The sequence below is a fragment of the Perca fluviatilis genome, chromosome 11 (assembly GCF_010015445.1).
Source record: "Perca fluviatilis chromosome 11, GENO_Pfluv_1.0, whole genome shotgun sequence".
Lineage (NCBI taxonomy): Eukaryota > Metazoa > Chordata > Actinopteri > Perciformes > Percidae > Perca > Perca fluviatilis.
Genome location: NC_053122.1, coordinates 27,611,189 through 27,635,095, shown reverse-complemented (window position 1 = coordinate 27,635,095; position 23,907 = coordinate 27,611,189). Strand labels below are relative to the sequence as shown.

The 23,907-nt window shown below is 41.1% G+C and overlaps 1 protein-coding gene across 6 annotated transcripts; it reads right to left on the bottom strand.

Annotated features, from left to right (window-relative positions):
• Positions 1–2,114: 2,114 nt before the first annotated feature.
• Positions 2,115–23,021, bottom strand: LOC120568637 (phosphatidylinositol 4-phosphate 5-kinase type-1 gamma-like). Of its 6 annotated transcripts, none has more exons than XM_039816272.1 (18): positions 22,664–23,021; positions 17,636–17,664; positions 17,381–17,470; positions 17,082–17,212; positions 16,853–16,970; positions 14,884–15,036; positions 13,501–13,800; positions 12,982–13,190; positions 12,604–12,687; positions 9,971–10,019; positions 9,657–9,741; positions 9,341–9,511; positions 7,429–7,585; positions 7,241–7,309; positions 6,197–6,752; positions 4,557–4,631; positions 3,436–3,522; positions 2,115–3,305 (listed from the first exon to the last, which is right to left on the bottom strand). In XM_039816272.1, exons 1-18 carry the CDS (start codon positions 22,755–22,757, stop codon positions 3,303–3,305), a joined length of 2,460 nt encoding a protein of 819 aa, XP_039672206.1. In that variant the 5' UTR covers positions 22,758–23,021; the 3' UTR covers positions 2,115–3,302. The 6 variants fall into 6 exon arrangements, with proteins under 6 accessions (XP_039672206.1, XP_039672208.1, XP_039672211.1 ...); XM_039816274.1 differs by having other exon boundaries at positions 3,436–3,519; XM_039816277.1 differs by lacking the exon at positions 22,664–23,021 and adding an exon at positions 18,393–18,556.
• Positions 23,022–23,907: the final 886 nt, after the last annotated feature.

Below are 23,907 nucleotides of genomic sequence, written 5' to 3'. Positions count from 1 at the left end.
CACAGCACACTGGCCCTGTTTGTTGTGGCTTTCGCCCCTCTTTTCTTTTGATAGAACAAAAGGCATTTGTTTGTGTGTCCTGCAGATGAAAGCTCAGCTTTGCGATGGCCCGTTTCACCCCAGGTACAGATGCCGCCGCTCCATGATTTTTCTTAGAGACTAAGGCCGATAATGCTTCTTATTTTTGTTTAATGTAAACAAATCTCATGAATTTGTTAACATTAAACACATTTTTTGGGCCAGAGGGCATCACCTGATGGACACGGAAGTTGTAATTCTACCTTTTGGCCACTGTGTTCAAATTTGCTTCAAAGCCTGGGACACATTCTGGGGGGGCCTGGTCCATCTCTCAAGAAAAAATGTATTGATTTATTTATTCCCAGCCTGTAGCCTTTGGGGTAAAAAAAAATATATATATTTTCTAAAACAGCTGGGCACTGAAATTTTAGCAAATGTTACTCAAAAGAGTAGTTGATAGTAGTTGAGTGCTTTTGTTGGGGACTATTTTCAGCTGTGAATTAATACACATATGGTGCCACGACTGAGTATGGCAGCAAGACAGTTATGTGCGAGAGAGACTCAAAATAAACTACACTGCCCATGTTCATTGTAAGGAATGAACATGTCAACCAGGAAGGAGCACAGTACAACAGTCAGTGTGGCTTATTGATGTCTTTTTAGAAGTTTTTGGACAACAATGGAAGGAATATGCAACTGTATATCAAGCTTTGGGTACACAGATCTTTTCGTGGGATTTGTTGACAATAACAAACATTTTAGAATATACTAGCCATATCCTCTAATAATTCTTAACCTTTCGCACAACTGGACAGGTGAAGGAGTACCCTCGCGGCCGAATGTCGGGGAGAGGGAAAGAGGTAGAAGGACAAAAAGAGGGGAGGGAAACCAAGGAGAGGGACAATTTCATTCCAGGACAATTGGTCAGGTTGCTGCTGATCCGTTTCCATCACACATTCCATCATGGCCCGACATGGCTGACTTGTCACCCTGAGTGACATTCGTAAGTCTGGCTTACACATAGAGAACACACGTGCACATGCAGAGGACTACAGTGAGCACACACTGCACTCACTGTAATGTCTTCCATGTAATTAATTGTATTAATTACACTTCTGTTTTCCTTTTTTTCTGTGTGAAAAAAAATAATAATAATAAATAAATAAAAATAAAATGTGAGAGAGAGAGAGAGAGATATATAGAGAGAGCCAGCTCAGATCCCAATGGGCTGTTTTGGTTGAAGCCATATTGATCCTTGTCTGTTTTATTTCAGTGTATTTTCAACAGCAAAGCCTGTTGAGATAATTAAAGTGCCAGCCTCTGCTAAAGCAATCAAGATTTCATATCATTCCGTTTCGAGTGTTAAAATGTCAGTGTCACGTGGGGGGGTTGACGTATGAGGCTTTAAATATGAGCTTGCCTTTTATGATCTATCATAAACACAATAAAAAGATTTATGGCCCATAGGCAGCCCATACTGTAGAGTGGCATATGTCTTTGTGCAATTTAATTTTACACTGCAACTAAGAGTCTATTTTCAAGTTACACAAAATACCATATGAGATTCCACACTAGATGTGGCAGCATTAAGAACTATACTTTCTTTCTGAGACACTGTGGTGCCATCTAGTGGGTTCATTATGCTAATAACATTTGACATCTAAAATGTATTCTCCTTTTCAGCTGGTTTGTGAATCTAGATATTTCATAAAAAACATTAGAAATCCACCAACATTTTTTTTTTTTTACCCAATATAATTTTTATTTTATTTTACACAGTCAGCTACAAACAGGTAGGTTAACCTCAGCAGACTCCAATAACACAGTGTTATGTTACAACAGTGCTTATCCACACAGTCAGGAAGTCTAATCATGGCCAATCTGGTTCTAACGAGTACGACCATGAATGGAAGAAGGGAGGTACTGTCTGTAGCAACAGCTGATTTTTATTTTTTTTACCAAACTGTATAGGAATCTGAGGCTATTTCAGTGTAGATGACTTTGCTTAATTCAATCATTTATGGTTAATTCAAGTCATTAAAGACTATTTCCTTTTCTCACACAGCCAACGTGCTTATAGCTGGTACAGACTTTTATGGCTTATAACAACAAATGGAAGTTACACCTTTTTGACGATTTGACAAATAGGCAGGACAGGAAACATGTCTCCCAATCACACATCAATATGCATGCAGACACATGCACACACAGAGAAATAAGGGCACGTACAGACTTACATGCATGTGCTCAGGCACACACACTTTATCTACAATTTACAAAAGGTCTTTTTTTTTTAAATCTTTTTTTCCTTTTTCCTTTCTTCTCTCTTTATCTCTTGGTTCTTAATCCTGAAAAGGTGTTAATGCATGGTTGCTCTCTGCTTCAAAGATGTGTTATTTACTCACAATAAAATACTCTTCATGTTAATATATATATATTTTTGTTTTGAAATGATTACATGATGGAAATATCAAAAACAGTTATGAAAATGAGTTCGTCAATAAGGCATTTTAAACACAACCATTCATTGTCAGAGCCAAGTTTCTTGAGTGGACCGCCGCCACGCCACACTGCTGGAAAACACAACACTGTGCGCGCACGCACACACACACACACACACACACACAGCGCACAAACCATTAACTGTGTTGGAGTGTTTCAAACAATAACTGATGACAAAAATAACAAAATGTTTACCATTTCCGCCACATGGACATCGATAAAGTGCTAAAATAAAATGATATGGCCTTGACATGCCCCTAGTGAAAAATTAAATGCATCAATAAATTCTGAAGTAATTATGCTAGGTTAGTCAAAAAGAGAAATAAATAACACGTATGAGCATATTGCATAGCCAGAGCTGGCACAGTGCAGCAGGAACACTAAAAGCATCCAGAGCCGGCAGCAGGGCTGCAACAACACCTGCCTCAACAGCCACCATTCACAGTGCCACTCAGCTGATTGTACCACGGGATTGGACTTTATTTCTCTGACTGATGTCAGTCAGACTGCCCAGGAATTGATCTATTATGATTTTATGAATTTTTTTGCATAATGTTTTTGATAGTTGTATGTTCGTCTGCACGTATACGCGTGAATGTATTGTTGAAATACTTGAATGCCGTGCGAAGCGTCTCTGTTGGCAAAGCAAGCTCCCCACATGCAGCTTGGGCAGCCAGCATTCATTCTCATAGTGTCCTGGTGGCTTTGTTATTAAAACCTCACAGCGTCTGTATAGGGAGACAGCTTCCGGCTCCAGCCGTCACTGCTGCTTCCACTTGGAGTTACTGAGAGAGCACGGAGACAAATAAAGAAGGAGAGAGAAATAGAGGATAAGTAGGATAAACACTAACAGGAGAAAAAGGAGAAAAAAAAACAGTTAATTAACGGTAAATAATGAACGGACTGTACACTTACTGTCTCACTCTCCCCATCTGAGCCCCTTCTGGACACGGAGCCGTAGTGCAGAGGAGAGTACACCCAGCCCCGATCCTCCTGAGTCTGCTGTTATCCAATACGGCCACCAGAGGACAGCGGAGGAAGAGGAGAAAAATGAGAGGGGAGTTGGGGAAAGATACATTTTCAAAGAAAAACGCCAGACACTGAATGGTTTAAAGCTACCCGTGCAATTTGGCATGTTGGGGGCACCAAGATGCATACTTTGTGCTCATGGTCAGTTTATGGTTGGTCATTATTACTGTTTAGAGAAAATATAAAGAGTCTCTGAAGAAGGGATGATATAATCTAACTATTCTGGCTTGGGTCTTTAAAGTGAAATTGCACTAAAAAGACCCCAAAATCATATTTTCTCAATCAGCTTCTCATTATGACAGATGGGATCCTCAATACAAACACACACACTCTTCTGCCAAAGTCAGAGCAGTTTTGGTTATTTTACAAACAGTAATGTCTTTATTTATATTTTTGCTTTGCCTTTTCTCAACGGTTTGAAGTGGGCTGGGCTAAATTGAAAATAGGTGATGTCACACACTTCTGTGCGTTAAACCAAGTTCATGAACATTTCAATTAAAATCTGATAGCTTGCAGGGGTTTGCTTATGTCGCCCATCTGACCAAACCACACCCACACAGTCCCGATGAAGCAGATAAGTTTTGACGGTAAAACCCAACAGGCGATTTCCAATGTCAGAAAGGGAGATTTCACTCTAGCCGAGCACTGACAACACTGACCAGCTCCTCTGTGCTACCGGAGTGTGCTCCAGGGCGGAAGCTTAAGGGATCACTAAAAGCACAAAGCCAATACAAGCTACCTACAGGTCCAATTACAAGTACAGTTACATAAAGATGCATGCTCCATTTAAATGCACATAATGGCTCTTCAGAAGCTGCAGATATTATGCAATGTATTTTTTGTTGTTGCAGACTTTAGAACTAAATAAGCCATGTGAAATACACAGTAGCTTTCCTTTTAAGTACTTCTGAAGATCCGTAAGCAGCTGTGCTTGTGACAGTCCCAATGGAACTGCAATGCGATGGCATGTGGAACAAATTACTCTAACTACTTAGGTGGTGACTTACATTGTAACTTGAGCTAGAGTTTAGCTTACGACGGCCAAGAACTGGAGAGTACACCCAATATCTGCCATCTGCATACTGATGGATAGATGGACACACAGACGCAGATGAACACACAAATGTATATTATGTGTGCGCGGGAAAATAAAGGGAATTGAATGAATTATTACACAATTGAGGAGAAGCATGAGGGAAGATGTGAGATGAGAGAAGATATGATCGACGAGAGAAATGAGAGAAAGTGGAAAATTGAGAATGAATGCTATAATGTTAAAAATATTCAAAGAAAGAAAGAGAATTATGGAGAGCTGTGCATGACACTGACAGGACGAATGAATGCAGATGGACAGATATAAATACATCATGCTGTGCAGTAGAGACAACCCCAGTGTTTTGCGAATACATTACATTCAAAAGCATGAACTGTGATTGGTTGCAGCCTCTTGCTTTGGAAAAAAGCATTTTGGACAGCGTGAGCAACTCCGTAGTACGTGCACACTGCAACACACGCACACATTCCCCCTCACCATCATAACTCTACCACGCTGTCCTGACTGGGCCACTGCAAGAGACCCAGTAGATCCAAGACAAACAGGAGGAGAAAAATGATCTTTACTCGGTGGAAGAGGGCGGACGACACAACACCGAAGAGTGTTCTGAGCGTTCTATAAGAATGTGTACTGATACGTTATATCCAGTTAAAATCAAACAAACAGCGTCTTAAAAACTGATGAAAGTTGTAGGTCTTATTTTGTCTGTTTTCTAAGCTCATGACAGTTCAACTTTCAGCTCATTTTGTTTGGCTTACTTATTATCAAATTTATTTTTAAAGGCAGGGTTGGTAACTATTTCCAATATACATTTTTTTTCTATATTGTTTGAAATGGTCTTTACACCGAGACAGCAATAAATAACGTATGGGCTCCTAAAAAGGAGTGAAAAAGATCCATCATGTGTAGCTGCTGTAATCCTGTAAAAACGCCCACCAATCACTGGCTCACGTTCCTCTTGGAAAGAACCAATGAGATGCCTCCTCGCCCCGCTGCGCGTACTCCACCCCTCCCGTGTACGAGCATGAGCTCAGTGCGCGTCGTCGCTGCTTTGCTAACAGTAGTCATGTTAGTTTTAAACAGTCGGTGTGAGAATATTAGCTGCTTGATAACCGCTGAGTGAGACGTGAGGTAAAACCTGACTCCTTTCTCCGCTCTGCTCTGAAGCAGCCGTGCTCGTGCACGTCTGTGTGGGGTGTGGGTCGGAGCCCCCAGGGCAGGGGGAGGGGTTAGACCGAGCACCGAGGAGAGCTTAGTCGCAAAATCTAATATAATATCATAATATATTTTTAATACTTTCACCCAGGAAATGTGTTTCGTTCCTCAGGAGAGTTTTAATCAAAGCCACAATCTTTTTTCCCCAAACCTGACTAGTTGTTTTGGTGCCTAAACTTAACTGTCGTCGCTGCATGATGCTCACTTTTTCTCGGCTAAACGCCCTAGCTGTATCCCTTCTAGCCACAACTCCGAGGAGATGCTAATTTGAAATCTTGCTAGCTGTTCAGCATTACCAGCCCTGCCTTTAACTCCCTCAGCAAAAAAAAAAAAAAACACGCAAAAACAAAGCATAAATACATAATAACGGGGACTTACAAAGTAGATGTCAGACACCTGCACCTCCCCATCCAACGAGTTGTGGCTGCTGGACACAGACAGCTGATTGCACGACGGACGCGGCGCCTGCTGAGGCACCTGGGGGCTCGGAGGCTGGGAGGAGGGAGGGGTCGAGGGCAGATTGTGAGAGGAGGGAGGGCTGGAGGAGTGAGAAGTTGCGGGGCAGATGGGAGTAAATGCCGAGTCAGGTGGGAGGCTGGAGATGTTTGGAGCTGAAGTGAGAAGCGTGGATTGGGCAGCCGAACAAGAGGTTGGAAGAGAAAGAGTGGGAGAGTGAGAAGGGGCAGAGGAGGTGAGTGGTTTGGTGGATGGGCGGATGGATGAAGCAGGAGAGGAAGACGACTGGTCAGCTGATTGGGCAGCGGGGGAGGAAGTCACAAAGGAAGGAGGAAGGGTGGAGGAGGAATATGCCGAGGATGGACTAATACAGGCGGGGCTGGGTGAAGTAATGGCTTGGGGCTGACGATCAGGTGACACATGGCCGGGAGAGGGGCTTTCTGTCATCTCCGTGAGCTCTGTGCTCTGTGGGATTTTACTGTATGAAGACAAAGAACAGTGTTAAAATGCTGTAACAAAACGCAGCAATGGACAACGTACAAGTATGGTATTGCTGTATACTAGGGCTGGGTTCAAATTCTCCAATTAAAATCAATCTTTGTTTGATTGATCTGATATCAATTAATATAATCCAGAAATCACACTTTTAATAAATGCCTTTTCACCATGGATGTATGAGTATAAAGTCCTTTAAAAAAAACTTTTTGGGACTCAATTCTTAAAGTAAACTAATTAACCTGGTGCATTATAAAAAAAAATATGTAAGAGTTGCTTCTTGCTTGTAGCCTACAGCGTAAGTTCTCTGACAATCTCTTATATATCCAAGAAAAATTGGTGTTGTAAAAAAATTCCCTAACCTAATTGATATTGAATCGGAAATGTAATCGAATCGGGACCTTGCGAATCGGAATCGCCTCGATTTGGGAAATCATTGCCGATACCCAGCCATACTGTATACATGTGTACCTGAGCTCCACCTCCACTGTAATGGTGTCCTGCTTTTCCCCATGAACCTCAACTACCTCTCTCTGGGACCTGAAAGTACACAGGAAGACACAGGGTGTGATATCAGCACACACAGCTCATTGCTTTCACAGAATATCCTCATTATACAGTAGATATACACCATTGCATATGCATGCAATTGTTCCCACCTGGTCACACTTGGAGAAAGCATTTGTCTCCTGTAGCGTGGGTGCTCCGGTGTATCGAAGGGGGTGGTGGGTAAGGAGTTGTTCGAGGAGAGCGTGGTGGCGATAGAAGCTGTCGTAGCATCTTCAAAGGAAGGAGGAGTGCAAGGTGGCTCTCTCGCTGATATACATAATCAACCGAGAAATATAAAAAGAGATGTGAAATAAAAAACTTTTTTTTTGCTTTAACAAAGTCAGATATAATCAAATTAAATATAAGTATGTGTGCTTGTAGCACAGGATCCTTAAACATGTGTTAAAGTTTACTGCCATCTAACTGTACAACACTACAGCTCAGCCAATTACCAGCCAACTATTAAGTACTGCACTCAAAGCTGTCCACGTGAGCAGTAAATAACGCATGATCCTACACCTAACATGCTTTTCTAAAGTCTCTGTCAATGAATATCTAGTCTTGATTTGTCAGTTTTACTTTTACATTGATTCGGTTGCCATTGCTCCTATACTGCTGCTGCACTTTTATTCCACCACAGGGATCAATAAAGGCTCACTTAGTTTCATTTAAAGAGAAAATAGAGTCCCTCAGCTGCAGACAATTGAAGCTAATAGTGTGCAAAGTTCAGAAAGACACAATGTAATGAGGGGAAACCGCCACTCACAATTTATTTTATTTTATTTATTTTCTACTATTTTATTCAAGCAGCAACACCTCACTAGCTTTGATGAGGGCTTACCTAAGTTGCATTCTTGACTGCCATAATGCATTTTGCATCTAGCTGTCTCAACCTCTTCATTTATGTTATTGGCACCTTGTTGTAGAAACTCGACTTAACGTCACGAAGTTGGGATAAATAAGTATTTGTTTGTTACGAAAGTTACGTAATCAATAAATAGGTCACTAGGTCAGCAAATTGACCTATGGTTTTGGACTGGACTTGAACCCCAACCTCCTGAGTGATGGTCCTATGTTTATGCGTGTACATACATACAAATAATTAAGCACACATACATACATACTCACACGTTATGCATGCGTGTGCAAGTGTAGTATATATGTATGCACAAGTGAAATATCCATGTATGCGCAAGTGAAGTATATATGTTATGCACAAGTGAAGTATGCATGAATGCGCAAGTATATCTGTACTGTATGTGCAAGTGAAGTACAAATGTATGCACAACTGAAGTATGCATGTACAGTATGTGCAAGTGGTTAGTACCAGTATGCAAATAAAGTATAGAATGTGCAAGTGTATGTGCAAGTAGAGATTTATATATATGTGCAAGTGAAGCATTTAATTCTGGCCTAGGCTGCTTCTAATAACCTCCACAGAAATCTAACTACATGTCTTTCATGTCTTTTTGAAAGAGATACACTAGAGCAGGGGTCACCAACACGGTGCCCGCGGGCACCAGGTAGCCCCCAAGGACCACATGAGTAGCCCTCAGGCCTGTTCTAAAAATGAAAATTGAATATTGATATTATCTGTTTCCCACCTTGTTAAGTCATTGTTGATAATTATTGTGAGAAATCAGTAACATGATCAGTGTCTTCACATAGATGAGTAGCATTAATCATCAATAATCATATATAACTATCATTAATCATTAATAATCATATATAACTATCATTAATCATTAATAATCATTTATAACTAAAGGCAAACTGAGCACATTTGTTATTTCAGAAGAGTGTATCAAACTGGTAGCCCTTCGTATGACTCAGTACCCATGAAGTAGCTCTCAGTTTCAAAAAGGTTGGTGACCCCTGCACTAGAGCAACGCAGACACAACAGTGCACAAGTATAAGTCCTTGCTACGGCGTAAGCCACTTATGTCGGCTACGGCGTAGGCTCTGCGTAGAGCCTACGTACAACCATAAATCCGCCTTTAGAGTTTACAAGAAGTGAACTACCATTGTCCTCAAACATGGGGAAGCTGCGAGCTCCTCGTAGGTTCTCCAAGTTGTCCAGGTTTTCCTGCTTCTCATCAGTGAGTGAGGGACGCTGGCCAGCTGAGCCCGTTCCAGCACTGGACTTGGACATGAGAGCCCCTCGTCCTCTCTTAGATGGAGACGATCGCAATGCTGTGAAAGCAGGGGAGAGTTTACGTGTTACTCTCACTGCAAAAAGTAAAACATCACAATAACTAATACGGATGAAAACAAAATTGCTGTCATCAAACGTGACACACTGCAGGAGTGTGTGGCCCATGCATGTTTGCAAACTCACAGCTGCTCTTCTTGAAGACGATGGTGCTGCAGAATTTGTAGAACCTCTCAGCATAGAAACTAGGCCTGTGAACTGACACGGTGTCCTGTGGGACAATTCAAAAAAGAGACAGCGACGACGCTATTTTAATGATGTTGAACTTTTCATACATAATGCTAATCAAGGTGCCTAATCTATTGCATACAAGACAGACAGTGACAAAATAAGGCAAAATGTCATGTCATGTCCGTATCCAAGCAAAACAAACACCTTTTATTTTGCTTGGATACGGACATGACATCACATTACATAAAAGTTATGTGAAAGCTACTCACCCCGTCATGGATGAGGGACTTCCAAGAGTGCTCCAGTTTCTTGATCATTCTGTCAGACAAGATAACTGAATTATTTAGTTAAACTCATTCCGTGACTTACTGTGGTTACCTGGCAACTCTGAATCCGAGGCTTCAATCCCACTTGCAATGCTGATGTGCACTTTAAGATCCTTTTTAAAAGACTGGATTTTATTGTAGGCACCACACACATTTCTGATATCCACACGTGTCCTGACAATAGCTGTTGTATCCTCCATTAGTATTTGATTAAAAACAGTGTGACAAGTCTGGGATTGCTTTTTCTCTAATATTCCTTGCAGACACATAATGCCTGGATTACTGTCAGCCGAAACCTAATCATTTCCTGACTTTACAGCCAGAGAAAAATCCTTGTAATTTAATGTGTCCTGAAGTGTCTGATGAAAGGAAGACTGAAATTGACAAGTGCAACCTCACGCAGTACATCAGACTGAGCAGGCAGTAGAGGTTAAGAGTAATATGTAGGGCACTTTAAACACCAACGTATCATCAAGTTAACTTTGATACTTTGGATTCATAACCATGAAAATATGATAAAAACTCTCTCTGGGATGTATGCTAAAGTGTGTAGGGGGAATTATGTCTAAAATAAGGTCTGTCAAATCTGACTCCAATTTATTAATTCACACACCTTCTTACATCAGACTTAAAGGGGTGATAGAATGCAAAACCGATTTTACCTTGTCATAGTTGAAAAACGACAGTTTGGAGGGTAACTAGGACATACATAGAAGCTCTAAATCCCATTGACACCTCTTTCCTCTGCAAATCTCACTATTTGAAACTGCCTCTGAAAACGGGCGAATCTGAACAAAGCTAAATGTTGACGTCAACTTCTCAACTCCTTCTCATTTGGCTCTACCTTCTATCTTGTAACGTCCCAAAATTTACATAGGCCACTAACTGATCTGAGGTCAGTTAGTCTTCTAAATCTCGTTCGCGCAAATCTAGGACATTTTATACATTGTTCATCTGCTGTTGCATTACTAAATTCACTTCTGAGACTTTTATGCGAGAAAGGCAGGGGGGCATAGAGGGGAACGTGTGTGTGTGTGTCTCTGTGTGTGAGTGTCTCTGTCTGTGTGTGTGTGTGTGTGTGTGTGTGTGTGTGTGTGTGTGTGTGTGTGTGCGTGCGTGCATGCTAAGCTCAACCAATCAGCGTGCAGCTCATCGAAATATTCATGAGCAGACCATATAAGGCAGAAAAGCTCTCGTTTCAGTCCAGTCCCATTTAACAGGGTAGCATTAGGGCCAAAAGAAAACAGTAAAAGAGTCATTTTCAGCCCAACCAATGTTACATACCCTATTAGGAGACCTTAAGGAACAGCATGAAATACCGTATATAACCATTCTATCACCCCTTTAAGTTTACCAGAAAACAGGGATCAGTCTGAGACGAAGAGTTCAGTTAAGCAACGTTTACTGAGACCAGCATAAGAGTTACAACACAGCTGTGGGTTCACAAACAGAGACTAAGTTTCCCTAGCAACAGACTCTTTTGCAACACAATGAAATTTTAACTGTCAGCGACTTTTATTCTACATGTGTCAGGCCCCTTTACCCTGTTTCCACCCACCTCCAAAAAGGAGACACACCTGGAACAAAACATTCCCTTATCATGCCGCAGCCTAGACTCCGTAAATCTGTAGAGACACAGAGCTAAACTACTCCACTGCCTGAGACAGGTTATGACCTACTGCTGTTATGTTGGACACTGACCTAAATGAGATCGGGGTACCACTGTCTCAATAGCATGCGTTCATAAGCTGGAAATTCCACCACAGTTTGTGTGTCTTTTTAAATTAAAAAAACGTTTCATGAATCCTGCTGCCTAGTGTTGTATGGAGGATGTTGCAACTTGTGCCCCACGACCCAGTTTAGTCATCAGTTTGACTGAAGAATATAAAATGTTGGAAGTGTTTGAAAGACATCGGACATTGTGGGGAACTCTGAAAGCTCCGTTTATCTGTTTATGCTGGAAGGACAGCAGCATTTTTCTGTTTGGAGTTGAAAAGCAGCCTATACCTGGAAAATCTGGCCTAGCGGCACCTAGTTTGAAATGTTATGTCGACGCTGAACCAACGGACTGCAGTTGCTTTGGTTGTTTTTCGTGAATGTTAATAAAATATTTAAATATTTTATGCATTCAATTACATATATTATATGCAGTATTCAGATCCTTTACCTAAGTAAAAGTACTAATACCACACTGTGAAAAGACTCTGTTACAATTAAAAGTCCTGCATTGAGAATGTTACAGTTCATCATTTCAACTGGACTTGTAGGCCTGCATATTGTTGGGTAGTTACATTTATAATAAAACATCATATTTTATAAACTACGTGTGTGTGTGCAAAAATCTTAATTTGTAAAGTAACTAAAGCTGTCAGATGAATGTAGTTGAGTAAAAAAGTACAATATTTCTCTCTGAAATGTAGTGAAGTAGAAGTAGAACGTGGCATGAAAAGAAAAGTACAAGTTAAGTACAAGTACCTCAAATCTGTACTTGAGTGCAGTACTTGAGTAAATGTACTTAGTTACATCCCACCACTAATTACATGGAACCTTTAACTTCTGAATGTTGTGTTGCCTACCTGTAGGACTGCAGGATGTCAATGATTCCAATAAACAGCAGGAGGCGCTCTCCTTTACTACCCACAGCTGGAATACCACCCATACTACAGACAGATAGGAAAACATTACCATCATTTGGAAATGTTATGTGATGATAAGCAGGCGATACAACATTGAAATATATATATATATATATATATATATATATATATATATGTATAGGCTAATAAAAAAACTCAGACTGTTAACACATCTCTATCCCAAGCAAAAAAAACATTCTGCTCAATTCTGCAGATTTTCATTCTGGATCTCTGCTGTAAACATTTTTTTTTAAAAGCCTACAGATTCCGTTTGGGTCCGCTGATAAGGGCGGTACACATTATAAAATGGTGACTTACGTGTCATCATGGTCCAGTGTGTCCCTGCATGTGGAGCCTCCCTGTATAGACTCCATGGCCGTGGAATACAAGGCTCTTTGAGCGGCGCGCCTCTTTTCATCCCCACCTCCTGCAGGCGAGCCCTGAGACTGGTGCTCCCGCTGTGCCTGGGTCTTGTTGTGGACCCCGAGCAGCAAACTGTAGTCCATAATCTTAAAACTTTCCAGAACCTGACGTGAAACACATGATATTTCAAAATGATATAGTATAATATTTCCCAAGCTTCTGAAAAAATGTTAAACCTCTATTTATGGACGTATGGATTTGATTTTGAAGCCTGTGGCATGGCAAAAATTAAAACATGCATTAAAAATAAAGTACATAAGCTACTTTCCCTCCCTTCACTTCCTCTATTCTTCAACTACTGAGCAAACAGTTAATGTGTGGTTGGCTGTGCTGCTTTGTTAAAATAGAATGCCCGGTGTTTATATAGTTTTGCAAAATACTGTTCATCCATCTCCCCCCTTCACTCTTTCTCACCAGACAGTCTCTCTGCAGAGTTTTGACCAGAGCGCTGTATGTGTCGTGGTCCATAGTGAGGCCTTCAGGGAGGTCATTCAGAAAGTCCAGGTCTTTAAAAGTGGGTTTGGACTTCTCTCGTTCCTTCTTGGATGCGCGCCTCTTGTAGGTGGAGCCCTTCAGATCAAACTTGAGGTGCATGCGTACGGAGCGCGGTAAAATATTGTTCATCACGACAACTCTGATGTTCTTGCCCCCACACTGGACGCAGTAGAGGCCAAAAAACTTTGGCAGCAAAGTCCGTGGGTTCTGGTTCAAGTTCTGGACGGGGTAGGGAAAGACACAGGGAGAATTAAATTAAGAAGGCGTGTACTGTAGTTTCATGTGTTTCCTCTAAGGATGTAAAGGTATGACAATTTAACCTCATGGTTATAGTGACCAAAATGATCACGGTTTTCAGTATTATTGCGATATTTAAAAAAAAAAATTTCAATATGTTCAGAAAGCACTGATAGGCCTACACAAGCTGAATTAGTTTCAAAAACCTTATCAAAAGTGCAACTTTTAACATCAATGCAACAAGGGTTCAGCATGTAAACAGCTTATTTGTCAGAAACATTTCCAGTAGTGCAGGTTAAAATTACACAAATCCAAACATTCATGCTAAGACGTAACGAACAATATGTAAACAAATCAAAGAAATGCCACTAATTAGAGTCGGATGAAGCTGGGAAGGATTAAACACATGGTTTCCACACCGTGATAATAATGATATTTTAAAAAGGAAAACGGTAATTGTTATCGTCAACATTTTTATTGTGGTTTACCGCTACACCGGTAATCGTTACATCCCTAGTTTCCACCCTAGTACCATGCACCTGCCAGACACAGGCCTCAGCGTGCGTCTCCACTGGTTGCATGCTTACCCTATTAAGAAGTACTTAGCCCGGGTCTCGGTCAGGTACAACCTCTCTACGTACTTACAGTATATCTATTACAAAGACACCTTCTGGCGTCACTGCTGACCGGTTAAGAGGATAAAGATGCCTAGAAGTTTCAGGAGCTGCGTTGCTCTTAAGCATAATTTTTTTAAATGGCCTGAAGTTGGTTTTTTTTCCTATTTTAATGTGGGATTTTTTTAAATCTAATTATTATTATTTTCTTTATTTTATTTTTTTTTAATCAAATATAATTTCATTTGAGTGGAGGAGTGCAGAGTTTATATAAATGGATAAATAATTTTTCATTTTGTCATTTACCTGCAGCACTTTCTGTTAAAGAAATCATGAGAAAACTAATGGTGTAATACATCATAATATTCATTTAAAAACTGAAAACATACTAACAATTTGGAAACAGCTTATTGAATTGATTCTGATGAGGGAGATGCTCGGTTTGACTTACCATGTAGTATCCAGGAAGGAGTTTCTGTAGAAACTCTGCCTCTTTGTGCTGGACAGTTTTGATGATGAACTCGTCATCGCAGGTCACATAGAATATGGAGCCACTAGCTCCTGGATTTGTCAACTCGATCAGTGGCTCATTACAGAGAGAATACTGGACAGAGCACAGACACAGGAACAAAATAAAAATAATAATAATAATAATAATGTAAACCTCAAGTCTGACACTGACCCACAATCTCTGAAAAGACTGCTTGCAACGTACAACAGCCATTAAAGCAGACTTTTTTCATTGTTACGCTTACTCTGCCAGTTTTAAAGGAACAGGCTGTCCATCTGGTAAATGACTTGAACACGTAATTTTATGGGAGACGTTTTCTTTCACCCAGAGTTAGTATAATTTCATCCTAACTTGAACACTTCATGGGCACTGCATGGTTTGCGTAGCACTGTTGATGTTGGATCCAACAGAGCTTTTAAACAGACGACCAAAAGACTAATACATCTACCCACTTACGTGGCATTGCTCACCAGCAGCGAAAAGACAACTTGGTTTTGAAGTGCAAGTGTATATACACATTCACTACTGAGTACAAAAAGGCGTTATGGGTGTGGGTGTGAAGAATATCTCGAGGAGTGAACTGTACACTAAGTTAAGTTAGTTACTCATTTAACTGTGGAAATGTTACGTTCACCCACTTCTTGCTGGTGCTGAGTACAATGTGCACTAGAAGGATTTATGACAAACGGAGGCAAACCATGTTAAAGTGCACACGTAGCAGCTCAGCAATAGCATTAGTGGGCTTCAATTTACACTGAATATCTTACAGTGATGTGGAGCCAATTAAGACTTTGTAAATAATTAAATTTGTAATAAATTTGTCTCGCATTGCCAGACCTATCGCCACAGCGCTGTGTCAGCACTGCAGTAAGGTCTGGCTACACTGCTTTTCTATTCTAGGATAGGATGGGGGGGGGGGCGCTCTGGCTTGTTTGTATTTCTTTAAACCAATCACAGCCGTCCTGAGCGGCGCTAAGCACTCATAGCAGAAATAGCGTGAGGGGAGTGACATCCGTCGTGTGTGAGAGTGCAGGATGTCAGACTTTATCCCGGCATCGTACATCTGTTGATCCAGACTAAGAAGTGAGAGAAAGTGCCCATAGCTTGTAGTTCATTTAACAAGTAACTCAATGTTTAAAGGCTTAGTCAACACAATGGGATAATACCGGTACTCCACCCCTCCACCACCAACACAAACACATGCAGACACAAACACAAACTCTGACTGTCTGCTGCTACTACTTGGAGTTTAAAAAAGAAAGCTTTAGTCTGCTGAGCTTCCTCTGGCACAGGTAGAATGTCATCTTAAATGTGCAGCGCATATGTGGGTGTGTGTGTGTGTTTGTGTGTATATACTGTATGTGCATACAAAATATGTGAGGGCTTGTGCAACTTGTGGTATGGTCTGTTGAGGCAGGGAGCAGGTTTTCTTTCATAACTCCACTTACCATCAATCCAATGCTTTCAGAGGGAGCTTCACATAAATCTATATTTAGTCAGCTAGAACGCGGATTTTATTATGGCTTTGCTACATTTAATAATTGATTAAACAGTGTCTTTCAATCTTATAAAGCCCACATAAACAAATTCATATATTTACATATGCAATGCGCACACAAAAAAAACTTTTGTGGCTATAGACAAGGGAATTGTAATTAGAAATGATCCTCGTACACTGCCTCAGTACGGCTTTAGTCCAACTAATATTATGAACTGGCAGGTGTTGACCTGCGCAATAATATGGTCGTTAGTTAGGTGCTCTGAGGCAAATAATTATGCTTGATGTGTAAATGTTCACTTAACAACCGACGCTCGGTGTAACAGGAAACATTTCACTTGGACAGCATTTGACGAGACATCTAAATGCTGTCCATGCGACACCAGTCATCAGAGAAAAGAAATATCTCACCAGGTAGTCATCTGGTCGGATCCCAAACAGCTCTCGGAAGTAGCGGAAGGCCACGGGGGCGTAGGTTTTAAACCTAAAGTCTGGGTAGTGGTGGGCTGGAGTGAGGTTACTGCCTTCCCTGTATGGAGCAAGACGGGACCAAGAGAAGAGAGTAAAAGAGCATAAGAGGTTATATCGGATCCTTGCCACACACGTGCACAGGAACGCACCTCCGTTCATACAAACGCACCGGGGGAAGAAGATGCTTTCCACCACGTAAAAGTCCTGCATCAGCACATCTCTCTCAGGCTTGGAGCTGAGGTTGCCAACAGTGTATCCGATACCCAGCTGGATGGACCCTTGCAAGGCAGAGGAGGTGGTCTGGAGGCGGAGAAACAAAGAAAAGAACAACCCGAGTGAGGTGTGGGAGGTGGCGACGTGGTTACCGTAGCTGATGAAATCGTGACGCCAAGCAAACCTACAAACGGCATTTAAGTCAGCATTTGAAGATAAAGACAAAGAGAGTGACAGAAGAAGAGGGGAATCTACCTTCTTGTAGGTTGTCTCTCCGGAGGCATCTACCCTTCTGTGGCCGATCTTTTTCTCATGGGCTGGGCCTGCTCCGAATGGGGACGGCATCTGTCACAAGGAAAGGAAAGGGGAAATGCAATCGTATACGTAATATATACAGTAAGTACTGCATATATTGCATATTGTCCAATCAGAAGTGTGGAATTGAGCCGTGCAGGAAAACAAAACAGACTAAAGAAGGGAAAGAGAAGGTGAAAGCAAGTAGCCTCTCACCTCTGTTATCTGAGCCTTCTTGGCTGAATCTGTGGAGAGAGAAGGTGCAGGAGGAATAGGTTGACAAATGTCCACATCAGTACATTATTTAGCATGATTTAACTGTGGCATTAGACTCACACTGGGTTTGGCGATTGTTACCCAGATAGATGTAAGCCATCATAATGACATACAGCACAGCACAGTTAACTCAACCTCTCATCAGGGCATACATTGTCATTTTTATTTATTTAGTTAACATTTATTTAACCAAGTTAGCCCATCTGAACCATTTTTCAAGAAAACACCCTCCAGCATCAAGACAAAGAAGAAGCTGTAGATAAATGCCCTATGCTTTGTTTTCTCTCTTTTTGCTTATGCAACAGTTATGTGTGTCTTTTTTTATTTCATATTAATGTGTAATATGTTTCTTTATGTATGCACCATTCACCAAGGCAATAAACCCTTTTTCTGATCCTGATTCCAGATATAATCTATGATCTATATACACCCATCCAAATATCTTCAAGCAAGTGCACAGAAAAGTAAAAATTGGAACGTATATAATTTCATGACAACAGGAAAAAAAAAATGGATTATTTTATTAACATCCAGATCCACATCCCCCCAACTCAGGCTAGTCATTGTTTATTAAATAGTGAAAATGCATAATATATTTATTCCACCAGACACTCAAGTTGCCGAATCAGCTAACCGCTAATTCGGCAACTTGCATACAAATTTAACATCCACCTTGTTCCGAATAAATTTCACTCACCAGCAGAGGAGTTCAGTGTCTACAGGTTACCAATTGTTTTGCCAATCCAGAAAGACATGCAGCAAAATTCCTGGCTAAACCAAACGCTGACATTCAGTAGTCAGGCCACAGCAGAGTGCAGTGTTTTCTATTCCTGGATCAGGGAGATTTGTCCAGAGAAGGTAAAAACTCTATTAGACTGACTTCCTCTCTAATCTGATTGCTGCCATTGGCTAAGGTCTCCAGATCAAATTGGCGGCCAATCAGACATGAGGATTAAAGAATCTTTCCCACTGACATAAAGGACGCGACCGGGCCGTGTGTGTATGTGTGCATTAAAGAGGAAGAGAGAGCAGGAAGGAAGGAAGGAAATGAATGGGAAAAGAGACAGTTTATAGTACTTCAAAGTACTACAAATGACTTGGTTTACATCATCGTGCTAAATGTCAAGTCGTGTGAGGGTGAAGATTAAGAAAGTGCAGCTGACAGAGGCACGGATAATGAATCCTTAAGCCATGTTAAAGTACTGCACACACTGTAGCACAGTTTGCCATCACTAAGTACAACAACAGTAACAGTATACAGGATAATACATCATAATAATGACTTGTTGGTGGGTCAGTACATGCAAACAAAATTAAGGATTATGCAATCTGAATGGTCAACTAATGATTATTTTCATTGTTGATTAGGCCTAATCTGTTGATTATTTTCTCGATTAATCGTTTAGTTGTTTGGTCTATGAAATGTCAGAAATGGTGAAAAATGTCCATCAGTGTTTCTCAAAGCCCAAGATGACGTCCTCAAATGTCTTGTTTTGTCCACAACTCAAAGATATGTAGTTTACTATCATAGAGGAGTGAAGAAACTAGAAAATATTCTGGATTGGATTGAGATCATTTGTACTGCTTTTTTTTCCCCCAACAACAAAAAAATGACAAAACGATTATCAAAGTACAACTAATCGATAAATCTTTGCAGCTCTAGTAATATGGTCCTCTAGAGCCATGTACACATGCTCCACTACTCTCACTCTTTAGCTGCTTTACAATGGCATCTGCACGAAAGACTTGAGCTACATTAGCGGCTCTGTGAGGCTGCACTTACACAACATGGCATCATGACTTTGCGTAAACATACACGCTACTTTCCTAAAGCCAAATGGCGTGTTATCTGTACGCATTTTGAGCTATCCACGTATATTTCTACGCTGTATACAGCGGATGTAAACATACTCACCATGTGGCATCGCCACGTTGCGTGTTATCGCGAGAACAACGTCAAACGCTCGTTAAAAAATAAAAATAGGTGGGGTTTAGGAAAAGAACATTGAGAAAGGCTTTAGTAACACAAAAAACCCACACAAAAACGACAAAACCACGACAGTGACCAACGTCACACACTTAGGAAAACAATAAACGGTTGGGTTTAGGAAAGAAACACTGGGGAAGGCTTAAAAAAAAAAAAAAAAAACGCCACACGCGGGACCCAGCTCTCCTGGGTGAAAGTCCTGTGTTTTACCCATCTGCGGACTTGCGTCCCTTCATACTACTCGCTAGGGCGAAAATTCACACGTAATGTAGGTCAATGGCGGCCGAACGGCGTTAAAAAACACGCTAAAAAACAATTATGCGTCTTGATAACACGCCGAAATGGCATACGACTTGGCGTGTCATATACATCACTTTATGAGATCAGTCTGACTTACAGGCACAGCGATGCTTGCAGTTACATGCTAACATCCGCAATACTAACATTCTGATGTGTAGCAGGTACAATGTGTACCATGTTCACCATCTTAGTTTAGCATGTTAGCATGCTAACACTTACTAATTAGCACTAAAGACAAAGCACAGCTGAGGCTCATGGAAATGGTATTGGTATTGGTTTTGTGGCTTATTTTGTCATGAACCAAAACATTGGACCAATCAAATTTCCGACATGATGATGGTGTTGGAAAAAGTTTAGGCTCACCAAATGTATTTCAATTCATCATGAGGGGGGAGATAAATATATGTAGCCTAAATGTCATGGCATCCATCCAATGGTTGTTGAGACATTGCACTCACAACCACAAATGTGAACCGCATGATGGCGCTAGAGGGAAAAGTCAGGGGATCACAAACGTCATAAGCATTCATCCTCTGGTAACCATGAATGTCAGGTACTGAATTTCATTCGTTTTTGACGCATGGAACAAACTTAAAGGTCCAATGTGTGGGAATTTCTCCCATCTAGCATTGAGATCATATATCGCAATCAACACTCTCGCGCCACGCAATTCAAAGTACGGTACGTATTACAGCTACGGTAGCCTTCGCGCTTTTTTCTGATGACGGCGGTCTCTTGCTCTTTTCAATATCCTTTTTCTTTTTCTGGGCGAAGAAGAAGACTCCTGTTCCTGAAATTAGGATTTTGAATACGTGTGGTCCTCCACGTTTCCTCCTTAAACTTGCCGGGAAGCGACGATACCCATTAGCAGCATTAGCAGCAGCTGTGAGTTTATCGTGTGACAGCGAAAAACGCGAAAGGCGGAGCAGTATGTCCTGTATGTCCCTTACCGGCTAACGTATTTCAAGACGGTGCATGAATATGGAGCGTCTACCTCAGTTCATGCGAATGCAAATGTAAAATTTCAAGCCAAAAGGAATACTTGGAATTGATGGTGGTGGTAAATATTCATTAAAAAAAGGACAAGCTTGTGAACGGGAAACACAGATTTTGATAATGAACAACTAAAAACGTTACACACTGGACATTTAAGAAATGGGGGAGACAATTGGACTAGACAAATTGTGCAAAAATAACATTTAAAATATGGTAACAAAATTCAGCACGTAACTGCACAAACATAAATAGGTGGATCCTTATCATATCATTGATTTCTTTGTTTCTTGTGGGCCCCATCTTGTGACAGGACACACACGAATGGCTACACTTGTAACCTGCAGATTACCGCTGCTTCACAACCTGGCAGGCAGAACAATGAGGAGGAGTATCCAGGGACAGGCGTTCACACAAAGAATCTCTGTGGGATTAGGGTCAGGTCAGAATACTGTAATGTGCCACTGAGCTGCAAGCAACAAACAGGACTAAACACACTGTAGCATTTCGGATTACTGTGTGAGAAATCTGTAAAATGGTTGGTTTTGAACACATTAGTTTTATTTAAAACACACTTACTGAAACCTCATTTAGATATTCTTGTAATGAAACATTTTAAGAGAAGTACGTTTTAAGGCCCGTGTGTTTGTCATAGTAAAGAGGATTAGATCTCTCCCTCATCAGCTGAGAAAGTGGCAGCCTGTTGCGGTGACATTAATGCGACAGTAAACAGAGGAGTAGATTCATGCCCTGAGGCTCTCCGCACACATGTGGGATTTATGTAGGATTTAATAATAATCATGTGTGCACAAACACCCAATGTAACTGCGTAAACATGAGCGTGCACGTGCAAAGACGTGTTGGACCTCATAAAGATGATGATCATCACATCTGCTTTCTTCCATCAACATTTACACATAAATATCATAAAACTGTCAAGCATGTTCAGTCGTGTTTGTTGCCATGACATCCACAGCGATTCTTAAAATTGATACCCACTAGAGATTAGTGTGTGTGGCATGCTATAATTCCATATCAGGTTATGTAAAGCACTCTTCAGATTAAGAAGAGGAAGCGAGAGATGGCAAGAATTATAAAGACACATGGAGGTTGAGGAGAGAAGCAAAATGACACCATCATGCGCACTTGTCATACAAAAGGTATAGCTCCTGCTGATGCTGTATATACAACTGTATGTATGTGTTCCCTAACAGTAAATAGCTCCACACTCATTCAGGTAAGATCCAACTTTCATCTCTCAGCAGGTCTGTAACAGGTCTAGCGGGGGGCTGTGTGTGTACACACATCATCCCATAATGTGCACCTAGTGTTTGTGTCAGTCTGCAGTGAGCCACTGGCACCATGGGCTATTGAGCAGCAGTGACTTGAATATTGACACTGTTATCTAACCAAGCAATGTATTATTCATTTCCACAGCTATAGTTTCCTCTAAGTACAATTTTCTGTATCTGCTTTGGTGGCAAAAAATATATTTTTTTTCTTCTTCTTTTTTCTGGCTCCATTCAGATATGACTAAACGGTAGGATGCTGCCCACTTATGTCCAACTTCTATCACCGTAGTGCACCTGCCGTCAAAGATAGCGGGGTTTGAATGAGAGACCACCAAAAAAGATGGGGGCTATTTGGCCTTTAACAAACGACTAACGCTGAATGAAAGACATACGAACCGTTTTCGCCCAGGTCAAGTTGTAGACAGAGGCCAGCGGTCGCTTCCTCACTCGTCCTCCCGTCATCCCCGGTTTCCGCAGTCCCCCCGTCCATCTCCGCCTCCCGGACCCGGACGGTTCCTGACGACGACGCGAAGCCGTTATATCCTCTCTCAGTGAGAACAAGACGAGGCGGCGTGTGCTTCGAAACAACGTAGAAATTCTGTCATTTCACCTTCTTCGATATTTACTGCAACAATTAGGCTACATAACTCCGCGAATGTATGTTTGTCGCTGTAGTATGTTTAGGCAAACGATATACGCGGAGACACGTTCAGGTTCAGAGCCAGCGGTGCTGATCATCTCTGCCGCCGCTGTTGTGCGTCATTCTCACGCAACGGCTGACACAGCATCATCTTACTAAGCTCAACATTATTGGAGAGGTATCGTATAACGTTCGCTATCCATGATACCTCTGCGAAGGAAGAAGCCATTTTTGACATTTTAATTGTAAATGAGGTTCTGTGGGCTATTTAACGGAGCTATGGAATCCCATTTCCGCTTGAAAAGAAAATAACTTGCTGAAAAAGTCATGATGAAAATATAAAAATACTCAGGCCTATTATGAGAAGCCGAAATTATGAGATTCTTCGTCACATTGTTTAATCAGGGTCTAATGGACCTTTTTCACAGCAGACATTTTGACTTGTCATAGTAGGAAAAGCACAGCTGAAATTGATAACATGGCTCAATTCCATTAAGTGTCCCAGTGAGCTATTTCAGTGAGTCAGCATGCACATACCAGGGCCTCTCCTAAGTGGAATGCAGCCATCATTAATGGTTTTGAATACACCTGTGCTTTTCCTACTATGTCAACATGTCTGCCGTGAAAAAAGGTCTATTCTTCCATCGTTTGCACAGTATAGGATGAAATTAAAGAAATTGATAACCTTTCTTCTTTTCACTTAGTAGCCTACACTTCCGATTGAGCCTCTTTTTGTCAGTGCACACCACTGGTCAGACGAACATGAAAAATATGAAATTTGCCAAAAGGCAAGCATACCATTCAATATATAGCCTATATGGAGATTAGAGTTTCCAATAATGCATGAATAATTCAATATTCACTTTGGTTTAAATGTACCAGTTCTCTTGAGAAAATGTCAATTTCCCCTGAATTACTACAGTTATTTCCAGGAAACTTCCTGGGAAATTACTAGGATTCTTGTATTAGAGAACCTCAAAATACAGTTTTAGGACATGTA